Genomic DNA, 16,294 nt, shown 5'->3' on the forward strand with positions numbered 1-16,294 from the left:
GAGTGGAGATGGCGGCTCTCTGAATAGAGAGGGAAGGGAGAGGGGGAGCTGTGGGAGAGGGTTAGGAAAAGAGAGACCGAGACAGGGGAAGGGCCGAATGGGAACCGTCGATGTTAATGCCATCTGGTGGCTGCATGACCTGTTGAGTTTCTCCAACATGTTGGTGTATTCCAGTACAATGGCAGCGTCTGCAGATTTTATGATTTTATGGAAAAACCTCTTATTGGATATTTCTCAATATAACCAACTGTGACGAGACTTCTCCAGCAATTGTGGGATTTAAAACCTGGTTGGAATCATCTGATAAGATGTGACACCCAATTTAGAAATTTAATTCTTTCTTTCCCACTGCATTGAATATCAGATTACGAACCGCTTTATGTTATCCAGAATAATGGCTCACCTCCATAAATATTGCCAGTCATATTAATTAACATTGACCTTCCTGCAGGAAAAAAAAACCAATCTCCTTGATTCTCACAATTATTTGCCAATGAGTTAGAGACTTGTCCTGTGCCAAATGCACACACTATTTATTTCTTATCCAAGACAACAGCAAATCCTTCCTTAACGGCAGGACTGCAACTCTGTTGAATTTCATTGAACGGAGGAAAGTTTAATCAAATAAATAACCGTATACGTGGGCGTACAAGATGACTTTTAAATTTATTTTTAAATTTAACGTTTAAAAATTTAAATTTAGACATACAGCACAGTAACAGGCCATTGTAGCTCAGGAGCCCATGCCGCCCAATTACGCCCTATTGACCTACATCACCTGGTACATTTTTTGAACGGTGGGAGGACACTGGATCACCTGGAGAAAACCCATGCAGACACTGGGAGAATGCGGTCTTGGACAGTTTGGCGGCCACAGTTTGACGCCGGACATTTTGGTCCACCTGCCCAACTCACCCTCTGTTGGCCGACTCCATCCCGCTGCACTGCCTGACGTTGCAGAAACTCCCTCCCCGCCAGGAAACCGCTCCCCCCAGCAAACAAGGGCTTTTCGTAGCTTATAGCGATATTTTGAAATTATTAAGAACAGTCGGCGAACCATCAGAAACCAGGGCTTTGGAGTTTCGGAAATGCCAGGGGTTCAGGCAGTGCTGCAGGGCCAGGACTTCGACGCTGGGGGTTCAGGCAGTAGCAGACGGTAAGCTGGGCCAGAAGCCGGGCCAGCGACAAATTGTGGGCGCAAAAAAAGGGCTACAGAAGTATTTTTTTCACCAAAATGTCCGTCGCCAAAATACGAAAACCAAAATATCTTGTGCAAAACTGCGGGTACCAAAATGTCCAATTCCGCAGGAAGAATGTACAAACTCCTTACAGACAGCAAGGGATTTGAGCCCCGGTCCCGATCGCTGGTGCTGTAACAGCGTTACGCTAGCCGTTGTGCTAACTGTTGTGTAAAATAAGCCCCCAGAATTTCCACTTTGAACATAGACTTTGTGCTACACCCTCTGTATAAGACTATTCCAAGTTTGGTACTTACCGCTGTGAGCTTACTGGCCCCAAAGTCCTTTACCAACCACCCGACTGACCCGATTCTGCCACAAGATTTTAAAACTAAATTATCCAGTAAAAGTTTAAATTTTATTAGCATATTTTAAAATAAATCACCATAGGTTCCTTTAACAGGCCGTTTAAGGCCTATTCAGAGCTGATGACAATCGGACTGGGCGGATTGGCTACGCGGGGGACCGTTGAGACTTCACTGTTCATCAGCTGTTGCGAATGGTGGCTGGTGTATGCTGTCAGCTTCTTTTGCTGTGCTGTTCTTTTAAGGCATGTTAGCCAGGTTTTTAATTTTTTTTTGTTATACTATAAACATTAATATTAATCCCTCCACTATCAGACTCCTAACTTGTGCACTTTATTGATTTTCTTTTTGTTTTTTCTATATTGCCCAGTTGTTTACATGTTTACGCTCTGCACAGTTTTTTTAATGCACTACCCATAAGTAATTCTGCCGCGCCTGCAGGAAAAAAAAACCTCAGGGTTATATGTGATGTCATGTGTGTACATTAACAATAAATCTGAAATCTCATCCAGCTTCCCAAACGTAAGTTTCAGTGGAAAAATATTTAGTGGTAGGGCCATAGGAGTTACGCGCGTGTTTTATGCTGTTCCCCATCGCCATGGTGGACACTCTAAACCACATGATATTAAGATTCAAATAGAACGACCCCTGGTTTTGGGATTGACGTTTTTAAGGTTCAAATTCCGCCTGATACGCCGACATATACTGTATATTCATAAATGTGGCCCCGACATGAAAACTGGCAGCTGCAGTGAAAGGTTGCTCCGGGGAAAGCTGAGGTGGGTCCTCCAATTAGCACTTCTTGCTGAACCTTGCAATGCACAGGACCAGTGGTAGGTCATTTGGCCTGTCAAGCCTGTCCCACCATTCAATATGATCTATTTTCAAATTTAGACATATAGCACAGTAGCAGGTCCTTCCAACCCCTGTATGTTTTGAAGGGTGGAAGGATACAGGAGGACCTGGAGGAAATCCACACAGAGAACGTACAAACTTCCAGACAGCGTGGGTCATCGGTGCTGCAATGGCGTCGTGATAACCAATGCTCCTTTCACTTTCCCACTGCCTGCAACCTCCATGATCTTTCAAAAATGAATCTAGTCCTGCTTTAAATACCTCCAAAGATCGCACGTCCACCGCTCTCCAGGAAACTTTTAAGAGGAATGGAATGTAAAACGAGGGAATGTTGAGGCACTGGTGAGACCTCACTTGGAGTTTTGGGCTCCTCAATGAGGGAGGAAAGGATGTGCTGATGTTAGAGAGGTTTCACGTTATTACATGAGGAGCGTTTGACTGCTCTTGGCCTGTAGTCATTGGAATTCAGGAAAATGAGTGAGGTCTCATTGAAACATTTCTAATGTTGAAAGGCATGGACAAGGTCCCTCCCATGGAAGGGAGATTCAAGGACATGCGGGCACAACTTCAAGATTGAAGGGTGTCTGCTTAGAACAGAGATGCGGAGGGATTTCCTTAGCCAGTAAATCTGTGGAATTTGTTGCTGCAGGCAGTTGCGGAGGCTACGTCTTGGGTATGTTTAAAGCAGAGATTGATAGGTTTTTGATTAGCCTGTTTTGGAGTTTTGGAGAGAAGGCTGGGCAGGGCAGGGCAGGCTCGATGGGCTGAATCGCCTATTTCTGTCGCTATGTCTTATGGTGGAGAATTCTCGAGATTCACAATCTCTGAGATGAGAAGTTTCTGCACGTATCGGTTTTGAATCGTCCTCTATCTCGTAATGATGTCGCCCCATTTGAGATTCTCCCACGAATATCGATCCAGTCACTGCCATCTTTGTAGCATCACACAGCAAGGAAACCGAATCTTCGAGTTTTTCTGAGATGATTCCAAACTCCAAAGAACGTGGATCTCGTTCCCTCAGCCACTTGTGAGAGGATCTTTTCACCCCCAGAATTAATTTAAGATCACAAAAATCAGCTGTGTCCTACTTTTAGAGCCTCCTTCTACTGCTAACTATGTGTGACCAGCTGTGACAGGAATTTATTAATTTTCCCTTCAAGCATTTTTTTCTTGTGCATCTATTTGCAGTGTGAAGCACATATTAAGACAATGTGGGCTACTTTATTGCTACTGTAAAGCTGAATCATTAATTCTGAGAGGGATTGTATGAGCTGTTCATCAGTCGTTCAGCTATCTCACCTCCTGTGGTACGAAGCTGTTTCTCAGCCTGATGGCGCCGGCTCTGGCGCTCCCGTATCTCTTTCCCGACGGGAGCAGCAGAAAGATGGCGTGTACGGAGTTGAAGGGCTCCTCAATGATGTAGCGCACCCTCTTCAGGCAATGATTCCGTTGATGGGGAGGGGGGGTGGACTCCAGTGATCCTCTCTGCCACTCTGATGGTCCTGCAATTGACCTCCGATCTATTTCCCTGCCGCACGGTGGCACAGCGGCCAGGACGCCCTCGATGGAGCTTCTGTAGGAAGTCGACATGCTGGTGGCAGGTAACTCTGCCCACTTTAGAAATGGTCCATTCGTGGAGCAATTTGGGATGTGCATTGAAGTAATAGCTAGAGTCTACAGCACACGACAGATACACCGATGGGAGAAAAATGGCTTGTTCTGTTTAATGGAGGTGGGATCTCTATTGAGATACAGAACAGAAATAGACCCTTTGGCCAACTGAGCCAACTTGGCTAATCCTATCCTAACATATTTTATCCTCCCTACGCTCCCACCAAATCTATCCAGATTCCACTATACTAATAAGTGGTAATTCTGCCTCAGTCACAGGAAAAAGAATCTCAGGGTTATATGTGATGTCATGTATGTACTCTGACAATAAAAATGAAATCTGAATGCTTTGGATTCAGGAGCGCGTTAGACGCAAGAAATTGTCATTTTTGACTTGGGGTGGTGTGGGACTTGGCATGGACCTAGTGGTGGCTGGAGACCTTGACCTCGATGATGGAGACTGTTATGGGGTCAAGTTGGGATGTCCAGGATTTAGAACCTGTGACAGTGAAGATATGCAAATGTAGTTCCAACTCAAGTTGGCATGAGACTTGGAGGGGAACTTGCAGGTAGCAGTGTTCCCAGATCCCGGCTGTCCTTGACCTTCTTCATGACAGAGGCTTGGGGCAGTTGCTGTAAGTCCAGGTCATGCACCACCTGAATGGAGACATCTCCATTAATTTGCACTCTCCTTTCTTTCCCAGGCATTATCACAGCATGGATGAGTTCAGCCATTATGACCTCTTGGACGCTGCCACTGGCAGGAAAGTTGCCGAAGGACACAAGGCCAGTTTTTGCCTGGAAGACACCACCTGCGACTTTGGTCATTTGAAGCGTTATGCCTGCACAGCGCACACTCAGGTAGGAAGTGCATTTCAGGCAAAGTAATCACGACCAGTCACCTGCGTTGGAAATGAAGCATAAATACTTCAGCCCTATTTTGATGGCCACCTCCCATGCTCTTTAATTAAAACAATAGTGAACATTAAATACATGATAAAGAGGTGGCCAAACCTGCTTAATGTAAGAGCCACTTCAGATAAAGGGGTGGCCAAACCTGCTTAACGTAAGAGCCACTTCAGATATTGGAGAGCCGCAAGACATGAAAAAATATTACACGCACTTTTTTTTACTTTTACCTCCATATTTTGTTACTAAAATTTTATATAAGCATTAAGATATACAGTACCATTCCAATTATCCAAAATCGTATTATCCAAAATCCTCAGTTATCAAAAATATTTTTTGATCCTGAAGCAATATCTGTTCGGCTCCAAAAATTTTTATGGATAATTGAGGATTTCCGAAAAATCGGATATCCTCATTTATCCAAAACATTTTGAAGCCAAAATGATGTGATTTCACCTCCAAAAAAATGTTGGACAAATGAGGATATCCAAAACGGTCAGAAATCCTCAGTTACCTCAATTTTTTATATTCCATCCAAAAAAAATCACTAATAAAGTTTAATGTTATCTGGATTTTTAAAACTCACGGGCAACCAATGTCAATTACTGCAATTTATCTTCATAAAACATTTCAAATCAATATTCATCACCATCTTTCAGAGGGGTGTCCAAGGCCAGCTTATCCGACAGTCCAATTAATGAGCTCCGTTCTTAAGAAAATTCCAGCCTTGACTCCGTGGTTCTGTCTGGGCAAGTAGGCCGAGTTTCTTCCAAAGTCGGAGAGTGTAGTTTTGTTCTGTATTTGAACTCTATTTTCCTTAATCTTTGTTGCCATTTTAAACTAAAAACAATTGATAAACAAAACAAAGACTTTTAACAGAAAAGAAATATTCTTAAAACGGGTATTTATATAACTGCCTGGGGGAGACCGGGAATGCACGTCCGCTCCCTACGCCTCTCTTAAAGTGTTTCCTTAGCTTCCCTGCTTCTGAGTCAGAAGGTTTAACTGTAAACTTGGGGGAGCATGGTGTTTAATGTTATTGTTCATCTTTCGGGCGGCTCTGTGGAGGGGGAGGAACCTGCACATGCAGCGGCGGTTAAATGTTTTCAAAGGATGTGTCTGAAAATAAAGTAAAATGCTTTAAGCTTTATAAATTCATGCAAGTGAAGTTTGTTCAGTGTAAGTACAGTTGGGTATTTTTGTCTTTTAAACTGTTTATTCTTAACGCAGGTGTATTAGTTTGGCATTGTAAGAATAAGGCTCAAGCAATCAGAAAATGCACTTATCCAACATCTATCAATCCCAATAAGTGCAGAATACCAGGGGTTTCACTGTCATTATATACAAATATTTTCGAATGATTTACTCAGTTACAGCATACTGTTCATCATTTTTACAGCATGCAAAAATAAATTAATTCTCACCCAGAAGTCTTGATTTTGATGCTCCTGTACCCACTGTCTTGATGGTAGTGGGTTAAAGATACTGTGCGCTGGGACCTCAATAATTCTTTGAGCCCTGCTCCTGGTGAATGTTGTCGATAGAGTAAAGGGAGTCCCCAGTATGGCAATCTGGTGAAGAAGCAATGAAATGATCTTGAAGGGTCGAGTGCCCTATTTGCCTTTCCTTTATGACCATCGGACTGATTGGTTTTGACTGAGGGGTAAATATTGTTGAGGACACCAAGTGCACTCTTTTGCACAAGGCTGCTTTGCAATTTTGACATCCATGAAATACATTCAGAAAGTTCTGCTTAATTCTGTGAAGCAGCCCATTTTTAACAGATTGTGGCATTTTAATTACTGCCTGGCAAAATACCTAACCCCAATTAAAGAATATTTTGCATGTTCAATCGCATGAACATTTTGAAATTATGATTTAAACATTTATTCGTGGTACTTCACCTATAACCTTCATTGTGTGTTCCTGTCTGAATCTTTATTTAAGATACTACATAATTACTGGCTTTTTGTCAGAATTTTGTGTGCAATGCACCCATCAGGATGTTTGAGGTTTCTCAGCAAATGCAGAAGGACTAAATGACCTGGGTGAAGAGGCGGAAGGACGCGTCAGTAAGTTTGTGGATGACGCGAAGGTTGAGCTCAAGGTTGTCGAAGGTGACAAGAGGATCTGGACAGGATGCAGAGTTGGGCAGAGCAAAGTGGCAGATGGAGTTCGATCCAGATAAGTGTGAGGTGATGCCTTTTGGAAGGACAAACCAGAAGGCTGAGTACAGGGTTAATAGTTGGTTATTTAAAAGTGTGGATGAACAGAGGGACCTTAGGGTTCAAATCCATACATACCTCACCTTGATGAAGAGCTCAAGCCTGAAAAGTTGGTGATCCTTTGCTACATAAAGGCACTGTTTGACCTGCTGAGTTTCTCCAGGATTTGTGTGTTTTTTCAGTTAACCAAGGTATCAACATTTTACCCTCAAGATCGCCATACAAGTTGGTAAGATAGTTAAGAAGACCTATGGGATGCTGGGCTTCATTAATAGGGGGATTAAATTCAGGAGTAGAGAGGTCACGCTGCAACTCTTCAAATTGATGAAATTGTACAAGGCATTGGTGAGGCCAAATTTGGAGTACTGAGTACAGTTTTGGTCACCAAATTATAGGAAAGATATAAGCAAAATAGAGAGAGTGCAGAGAAGGTTCACGAGAATGTTGACAGGATTTCAGGGTCTGAGTTCCAGGGAAAGGTTGTGCAGACTGGGGCTTTTTTCTCTGGAGCGTAGAAGATTGAGAGGGGACTTGATAGAGGTGTTTAAGATTTTAAAAGGGACAGACAGAGTAAATGTGGATAGGCTTTTTCAATTAAGAAAGGGGGAGATTCAAACTAGAGGACATGGTTTAAGATTGAAGGGGGAAAATTATAAGGGGAACATGAGGGGAAATTTCTTTACACAGAGGGTGGTGGGGATGTGGAATGAGCTTCCGGCAGACGTGGTCGAGGCGGGATCATTGGTTACATTTAAGGAAAGACTGGATCGTTACATGGATAGGAGGGGACTAGAGGGGTATGGACTGGGTGCTGGTCAGTGGGATTAGGAGGGTGGGGATTTGTTACGGCATGGACTAGTAGGGCCGAACTGGCCTGTTCTGTGCTGTATATGGTTATATGGTTAATCTCTGGTAAGACCACACAGAGTATGGTCATCTCATTACAGGAAGGATGTGGAAGCCATGAAGAGGGTGCAGAGGAGGTTTACCAGAGGTCTTACGAAGCAGAGCTGGGACTTTTCTCTTTGAAGCATAGATGGATGAGAGAGAGGTCAATAAGATTATGAGAGGCATAGATAGGGTGGACAGCCAGCACCTGTTTCCCAGGGCAGGATCAACAAAGACCAGAGGCCATGTGTACAAAGTGAAGGGAGGGGAGTTTAAGGGAGACATCAGGGGTAAGGTTCAAAGGTTCCTATGCAATAAACATGACATACTTCAACTTTTGTCTGCCGTAAAGCAAACAAAGAGTTGCCATGGGCATTGCCCGGCATAAAGGAGAACAATAGGAGAAAGAGGTCTTTCAGAGACAATGTCCGTGGATTGGCATCCAATGTTTCTGCAGACACACAGACCATCAGTAACCTGAGCTCCAGATCCAATCATGCGACACAATCAGGAAGCCTCCAGCATCTCCTTTCGGGAGCCCTTCTTACCCTCAGCACCCTGGTGCCGATACCTGGTTCCCACGAGCCAGTCTCCAGCAGCCCGCAGCCTGGCACAGTCCATCCGGCCGCAAGTCCCCAGCAGCCGGCAGTCACCCGCCACCCCCCCCAACCCCCCTCTATCCACTGCCCAGGGTCACTGTCTGGATGGGGGTGGGGGGGTGGTCACTGACAATTGAAATAAAGGGAATTGCTGCTCAGTGGTGTAAGGTAAAACATCATGAGATGGGAATGTACAGGGCTGTAACAAGATGTGAATGCATCCTTGTACTTACAAGATAAGAGAGACATTGATGGATTGAGAGGCAGGAAGCTAGCAGGGAAAGGATAGCAACAGTTTTAGTCATTGGACAAGTAATGATATGATGATGTTCTAAGCACATATCCAAGGGTATAAAAAATCACCATTTTGCTGATAACGGCAGAATGCATTCTCCGACTAACATGGTTAGTTGCAAGTGTTACAATCCGGTAATAAAGAACAAAGAACCCTGATTTCGACTCAGTCTGGTGTTTGTCTCACTCATTCATGAACAAAGCAGACCTAACAGTGGGAAGATTCCACAGGAATCTCAGGAAGTCAGCGCAAGTATTAGGGGCACTTTTGCTCTGTTACCTGACTTTGGCAGACATGAGGAAATGTGATGTTCTTTCAACAGGAACTACTCAGTCTTTGTGGTGAGCTTTTTCCCAATGTCAGATCTTAACTCTAATGTCTCCCTCAGACAGTAGGTTGTAAGTACCAGTTATTGCCACTGATTTAACGACGACTTACCTTCACTCATTCAGGGACTGAGTCCAGGCTGTTACGACACCTACAATGCCGATATTGACTGTCAGTGGATTGACATCACAGATGTTCAGCCTGGAAAATATATCCTTAAGGTATGGAGCTATCGAACTGTTTCTTTGCTTGACATGGCACAAGAATCTGTGTTTACACTTGCCCTTTTATATTACAGCTTCAAGTAAACCCCAACTATCTTATACAAGAATCCGATTTCACTAACAATGTTATCAGATGTAACATTCACTACACAGGACAGTATGTTGCCACCACAAATTGTAAAATCACACAGTGAGTACTTGATCCTTTGCTCTAATTTATAGTTAACCTGCATGTGCCCCAAACGTCAGCGAAGATTTTCCAGTCCCAACCTGCGCACCAGTCATTCTATATCCAGACATTTCACGTGTAAAACTTGAAGCAAAATAATCACCACACTGGAGAAACTCAGCGTATTTTATACAGCAAAGATGAAGATCCATCACCAGCGTTTCGGGCTTGAGCCCTTCATCAAGGTATGAGCAGAAGGTAGGATGGCGCTTTGCTCATATCTTGACGAAGGGCTCAAGTCCGAAACGCTGGTGACGTATCTTTTTGGCTCACGAGCCTGTGTCACCCGATTGACCTACAACCCCTGTACGTTTTGGAAGGTGAGAGGGAAACGGATACGCACCCGGGTCCACATGAGGCGGTGTCTTTATATTAAAAAAAAGCAGCCTCTATCCTCAAAGACGGCCACCGCCCAGGCCACGCCCTCTCCACTCTGATACCATCAGGGAAAAGGTGCAGGAGCCTGAAGATGAGCGCTCAGTGGCTTCCCCGCTGCCATCAGATTCCTGAATGATCAATGAACCAAAGACACTGCCTCACTTCTTCGTGCACAATTATTTTTTGATAGTAATGTTGTAAGATGGTTATAATATGAACTTTTGCCCTGTGACGCTGCCGCAAAACCCCGAATTTCATGCTTTGTTCATGACGATGAATTCTGATTCTGGGTCGCTGGCCCTGTAACAGGCACGACACTGACCTTGCCATCTTTGTCATCTTTTACTTCCTTTGGATGTTGTCAGATTGTCGAGAACTGGGATTCACTAGAAATATGCTGTACTAACAACTGGTCCTGCCGGGAGCACTCAAACTGGTCAAACAGTGCTCAAACTGGTCCTCCCCCGGGAGCCCGTATATAACCCTCGTTTCCCGCCTAAACCTGGAACCCCTCTGAATCCTGTTCATGAACCTTACCTGTGCTGTAAGCTGATAAAAGCATTATGTGAGTGGGAAGGGAAGGTTGAGAATCTCTGCTCTAGACCCAATTGTTATTGAAATATTTTGCTTGAGAAAAATTGCCATCTCCTTTGGAGATCTGAAACCGTGCACATAATGAGTCAATGAGGAACGATTAAAACAATGGTTTCCAAACTTTTTCTTTCCATCCACGTCCCACCTTAAGCAATCCCTTACTAATCACAGAGCACCTACGATATATCCCATGGCTGCTTGTGTATTTAAAATGTAATCTCTGTTTTTGCTTAATGAGGTGACTTGCTGAGACTTTCCCTGCCGTTCTTTTGTTCAATCCAGGTCTTGATCTGCAAGTTTTGAATGTCAAAGCACGGCGTTTACTGAGCGAACATCATGGCGTGGGCGGAACTTTATCGGACAGCAGCTGTGGTTTAGTAGCTGTCGTTGGGGGTTCGGTCACAACTAAAGGATCTGACGGCAACACAGAGAGGGCTGTGGACAAAAAAAGCAACCCCCCCCCCCCCACCAAGTATAAATCCCTGCATCAACCAGTCAGCGAGGGTGTGTGGGCACTGTTAATTAGCATCTCTAGATGTGTCCATTAGGAAATTCAATCAACTCTGTTGCACTTTTTAAGTACCTATGAAATAGATCCAAGTATTGGCCAGAAGCCCTACTGAGCATTCTCCACGATTCAATGATCATGGCTGAATGTTAACGTCAGTACTTTCCTGCCGAATCCCGCCAGTAATCTTCATCAAGAATGTTTTCAACCTTGGTCTTGAATGTGTTGAGTCGGCCCCTTCGATTTGGAAGTTCAAAACTTCATAACTCTCTGAATTAGTATATCGCGTGAATTCAGTCAGTTGGGGCAAATGATTTCCTGTGCAATCCTTCACAAGATAACATATCTACACATAGGAGAATAGAGGCCAAACAAACTCTCAGGCCTTGAGGTCCAATCTGTAATTTAGAAACAGCCCTTCAGCCCACAGAGTCCGTTCTGGCCATGGGGGACCCATTCACATGTCCATTTTCATCTTCCCACATTCCCATCAATTCTCCCCAGACCCTTACTGCCCCACCCCCCTACATATGAGGGGAAATTCACAGTGGCCTGTTTGCTGACCGACCCGCATCTCTTTGAGAGGTGGGAAGAAGCCCACCCAGTCACAGAGGGACATGCAAACTCCACACAGAAAGCAAGGTTCTCTGACTGTGTAGATGCACTATTGTGCAATCTTAATAAGCCAAATTATGACTAATTGATTGCTTTTCACCACCTCTTCAATACCAGAACAAACTCAAGGAGCTAAGTAGCCGTCTCCTCCTTCTACACTTTGCGTCTCCCCATATAGAAGTTACACACTCAGAAACATTTGAACACAGAAGAAATATATTATTTTTTAATTTTACACATACAGCACAGTAACAGGCCCTTTCGGCCCATGAGCTCATTCTGCCAAATTACACCCGAATGACCTTCATCCCCGGTACATTTTGAAGGGTGGGAGGAAACCAGGAGTCCCCAGGGAAAATCCACACAGAGAACGTACAAACTCCTTACAGATGGCACGGGATTCGAACCCCGGTCCCGTTGTGCTAACTGTGCCGCCCCAGGCGAGCAAGTGCTGGCCATCTGACCTGTTGAGCCTGCTCCACCATTCAATAAGATGATGGATGATCTGGCCGTGGACTCAGCTCAGCTCCACCTCAAGGTTCCATTTATCATCATATAATAATACAGGAAGTCCCCGACTTGCAACCTATCTGACATACGGCCAAAGTTTAAAAAAAAATGTAAATATAAAAATTATGCTTTTGGGGTGAAAGTAGGGGCCTATCTATGGAAAATAGTGCCTGTGGAAGTAGTAGCGAACCTCTCACGAGAGCTGGCCTTGGTGGCTGCCATGTTGTATCTGACAAACGATAAAACAGATACAGTGAATTTCTGACATACGCCCACTTCCAGGTACGACCAGCCGGTCAGAACGGAACACGGTCATAAGTTGAGGACTACCTGTACATAACAGTGTAATATACATGATATTCTCCAACTTTTGTCCGCGTAAGGCAAACAAAGAGTCACCATGAGCATTGCCCCTAACAACAGGAGAAAGAGAAGCAAAGAAAACACCCAACCTCCTCCTATCTGCCTTCTTCCTGTTACACTGAACTCCCACGATGATGCAATAAATCTGCCCGTCATAAATATAGAAGGTCACAGCCTCTCCTCCTGCCTTGGGTGGAGAATTCCACAGATTCACTGGTCTCTGGGAGAAGCAATTTCTCCAAAAGATGTCCTAAATCTACTGCCCCGAAACTTGGTATGTCTTTCAACCTTCCTTTTTTTCTTCAAAGATGATTAGAGACCTGTTGTCGATATGTACCACACTCTGTTGACGTTGCAACCCTTAATTCTTATATTTTTTTGGCCTCTTTTTCAGGGCCTGAATAAGCAAGGCAGTGAGGGTTAGGGATTTAAATAGGCAAGTCAGATTAATAAGACCTTACGATATAGGAGTAGGTGTTCGGCCCATCGAGCCCACTCCGCCATTCCATCATGAGCCGATCCATTCTCCCACTCAGCCCCGCTCCCCTGGCTTCTCCCCATATCCTTTGATACCTTGACTATTCACATACGTCTCAATCTCTGCCTTAAACACCCCTACGATCTGGCCTCCCACAGCCGCCCGTGGTAGCAAATTCCACAGGTTCAGCACCCTCTGGCTACAGAAATTCTTCCGCCTCTTTGGTTTAATTAGACGCGATGGACTGGGCCAAAACATCTGTTTCTGCAGTGTACAGATCTATAAATTGTGATTAAAATATAAGCTTGATTGTTCTGAATTTGTTCCAGTTCAGTGGTGACCCAAGAATTTATTGGGGAAGATTCATGCTGTCTTCACATACAGTTGAAACAGAAATAAAACGTTCAAGTCACTATTGACATCTTTGTCAGAATATCTACACAGTGCTCACTCTTTCAAGAGGTTTTACTTGATAATTTTCTTTTTAAAGTTAAGCTCATTTAATAGTAGCCTGCTTAGTCACTTGTAAAGTCGCAGAGATGAGTGATTCTCGAAACTGACTGACCTTTTGGGGAATTTTCATGACTTGATATTTGCTCAGTCAGATTTAGAATGCTCAATCAACTGTCTAAATGTTACACAAATCCAACTTTTGGATTAAACTCAACTTTATCTGCTGAGGTCAATTAAGATTTAAACTAATTTTACATAAGGAGGTTATTTGGGCTGGGACCATATGAAAACTTTGAGCAAGTCCTATTCACTTTAAAGACTGGAAATGTCCAAGGATTTTGAGATATTTTTGCATTAAACTAACTCCTCTGATATATTAGTTGGGCAAAAATACTGCTCCCACCAGCACCAAGAAACCGATCGCCATATGATCTGTTGAGAAAAGCTAGCTCTTTTACCAAAGGTGTCATATGATCGTTACTGTTCATCAGATATTTTTACGCCATAAGCAATGGTGAAGGTCTCGAGTTATTAGAGAGAATAGCCCAAGTCGTGGAATAAACCAGTGATCAGTTTGTCAGTGAAGGTATCGGTCACATAATAACTCTATTCCATGGATCTAAATGCGTGCATAACAGGGAATTGTCCATTGAATGGGAGGGAGTGGGATAGGGCAAGGGTAGCCATTTGTACCCTATATACTCGTGTAATAACTGATCCCGTGTAAAAGTTGACCCCCCCCCTTACCGACCCAAAAATCATGTATTTTCTCTATATCCCATTAAAAAGTTGACCCCATATTTTTGGCCTGGATATCGACCTCCTGACACCCCATCCGCTGACCCTTGCACCCGGCTGCCTGCCCATCTGAGCTCCTGACACCCCAAATGTGGACTTACCACCTGGTTCCAGCCATCTGAGCTCCTGATGCCTCAAACAACAGGTACTTACCACGGTCACAAAATAGTATCCAAGTAAATGTTGACCCCCCTCAAATTTGATCCCAAAAATTTGTTCCCAAATCTTAATTGTTTCACGAGTATATACAGTAAACTCCTTTATGAAAGTCCAAGGGATTATTCTGTTTTTTCAAGAACTGAGGTGGCCAGAAAGATGAGGGTTTTAGGGTTTGAACCATCTCACTGTGACTACATTTCATCCCCAATGTGCACCAAGGGGAGCCTCCTTTGCAGAGGTCACTGCCAGCTCTGATTGGTCCAATTCTTTGCCTTTGAACGTGTACATCTCTGTAAATATCACATCTGTAGTAAACTAGCTTATCTTTACTACTGACACAGGAAAATAATGATTCACTGTCGACCAAAAGCAGCTGAATGAAATGTTGCTTGTGGGGGAACAGTTGAAGAATTTTTATTCCCAGAATAATAGCACAAAACAATCAGTTGGGCACATTGTGCACAGGTAAAAACACACAGGGATGCTGGAGAAATTCTGTCTGTCTCGCAAAGAAAAGGAAGGTGTCAGAATCAAGACCAGGCTAGCAGGATGGGGAGGAGTACAGTCCAACAAAGAGTGATAATTGGGATATGATAGGGGAATTGACTTTGGCTCTGTGAAAGGAGATGGAGAGAAACAGGGACGGGGAGGGGGAGAGAGAGGAAGAGATCTGGGAGAGAGAGGTCGTAGTGGAGGGGTAGGGCTAACAGAAGCCAGAAAAGATAATGTTAATGCCATACGGTTGAAGGGTCACCCAGATGAGATGATCTCCCATTTCAATTTCTCGTCCCATTCCCTTGTTGACATGGCTGTCCATGGTCTTGTGCACTGCCAGATTGAAACACCTCATCTTCTGACTGGAAATTCTTCAACCAGGTGGCATTAATATAGACTTTGTGGCTTCCATTCTTCCCCTGTTGCCGTACCCCCATCTTTGTCCCCCTCTGCCTTTTCCCTCTGTCTCCTTTCACAGAGCCAAAAATCAATTCTCACCCTTTTGTCTGTTGGTCTGGACTCCTCCCCCTCCACTCTTGCCCTCTTCTTTCCCCACCCTTTAATTCAGAGGCTTGACTATTTTCACTCATACTTTGATGAAGGGCCCAGGCCTGAAACGTCAGTGATGTACCTTAACCTCTTCTGGACGCTGCGAGACAGGCTGAGCTCCTCCAGCGTTTCTGTGCGTTTTTAACCACAATCGCAGCATCTTCAGACTTTCCTGTTTCGGGACGTTGTGCATAGGACTGATTTGTGCTTTTATTCCAAGAACTCAGGACCCATCAACTGGAAAACCTGATGATGAACTTAACGCTACTGTACCAGTTGTCTTTAACACAACCTGTGTGATCAACTTTGCACTCAAAGATTCTGCCTTGGTAACCGTGTGTATTCATTAATTCAAATAGCAGAAATATTTCACAAGAAATTGTTAAATTTACTGAACTTTTTAATGTATAATTGGATGTATGGATGTATAATTGCAATATTACAAAAAAATAAAGGAAATTCAATGCAAATTTTAATTTGAAACCATCTGAAGGAACCTCATTATGTATCATTTGCTTTCTACCATCCAGCTCTATCCTGTAACTAGCCAAAGTGACTTGATAGAGCAGAATATTCAAGCTCTGCAAGAGGATATCGAATGGTGCAGGAGAAATTGGAACATTTTTCTATCACTTTTGTAATGCTTTTATTGGAATCTGATCCTTGATATGCTCCTGCCACTGACCCAG

The 16,294-nt window shown here is 43.8% G+C and overlaps 1 protein-coding gene and 1 long non-coding RNA gene across 3 annotated transcripts in view; one reads left to right on the forward strand and one right to left on the reverse strand.

Moving 5' to 3' along the window:
- Nucleotides 1-16,088, forward strand: part of LOC138745540 (lysyl oxidase homolog 1-like) — a 51,667-nt gene extending 35,579 nt beyond the window's left edge. For both annotated transcript variants that reach the window (XM_069902678.1, XM_069902677.1), the window contains exons 4-7: nucleotides 4,714-4,870; nucleotides 9,378-9,473; nucleotides 9,551-9,666; nucleotides 10,960-16,088. In XM_069902678.1, the coding sequence (XP_069758779.1) occupies nucleotides 4,714-4,870; nucleotides 9,378-9,473; nucleotides 9,551-9,666; nucleotides 10,960-10,966 (376 nt within the window). In that variant the 3' untranslated portion in view covers nucleotides 10,967-16,088. The remainder of the gene's footprint in view (nucleotides 1-4,713; nucleotides 4,871-9,377; nucleotides 9,474-9,550; nucleotides 9,667-10,959) is intronic.
- Nucleotides 4,093-9,612, reverse strand: LOC138745542 (uncharacterized). The gene is made up of 3 exons (XR_011346328.1): nucleotides 9,364-9,612; nucleotides 6,343-6,489; nucleotides 4,093-5,758 (listed from the first exon to the last, which is right to left on the reverse strand). It is a non-coding gene; the product is annotated as an uncharacterized lncRNA (long non-coding RNA).
- Nucleotides 16,089-16,294: the final 206 nt, after the last annotated feature.

This window comes from Narcine bancroftii, chromosome 11 (assembly GCF_036971445.1).
Source record: "Narcine bancroftii isolate sNarBan1 chromosome 11, sNarBan1.hap1, whole genome shotgun sequence".
NCBI classification, from domain to species: domain Eukaryota; kingdom Metazoa; phylum Chordata; class Chondrichthyes; order Torpediniformes; family Narcinidae; genus Narcine; species Narcine bancroftii.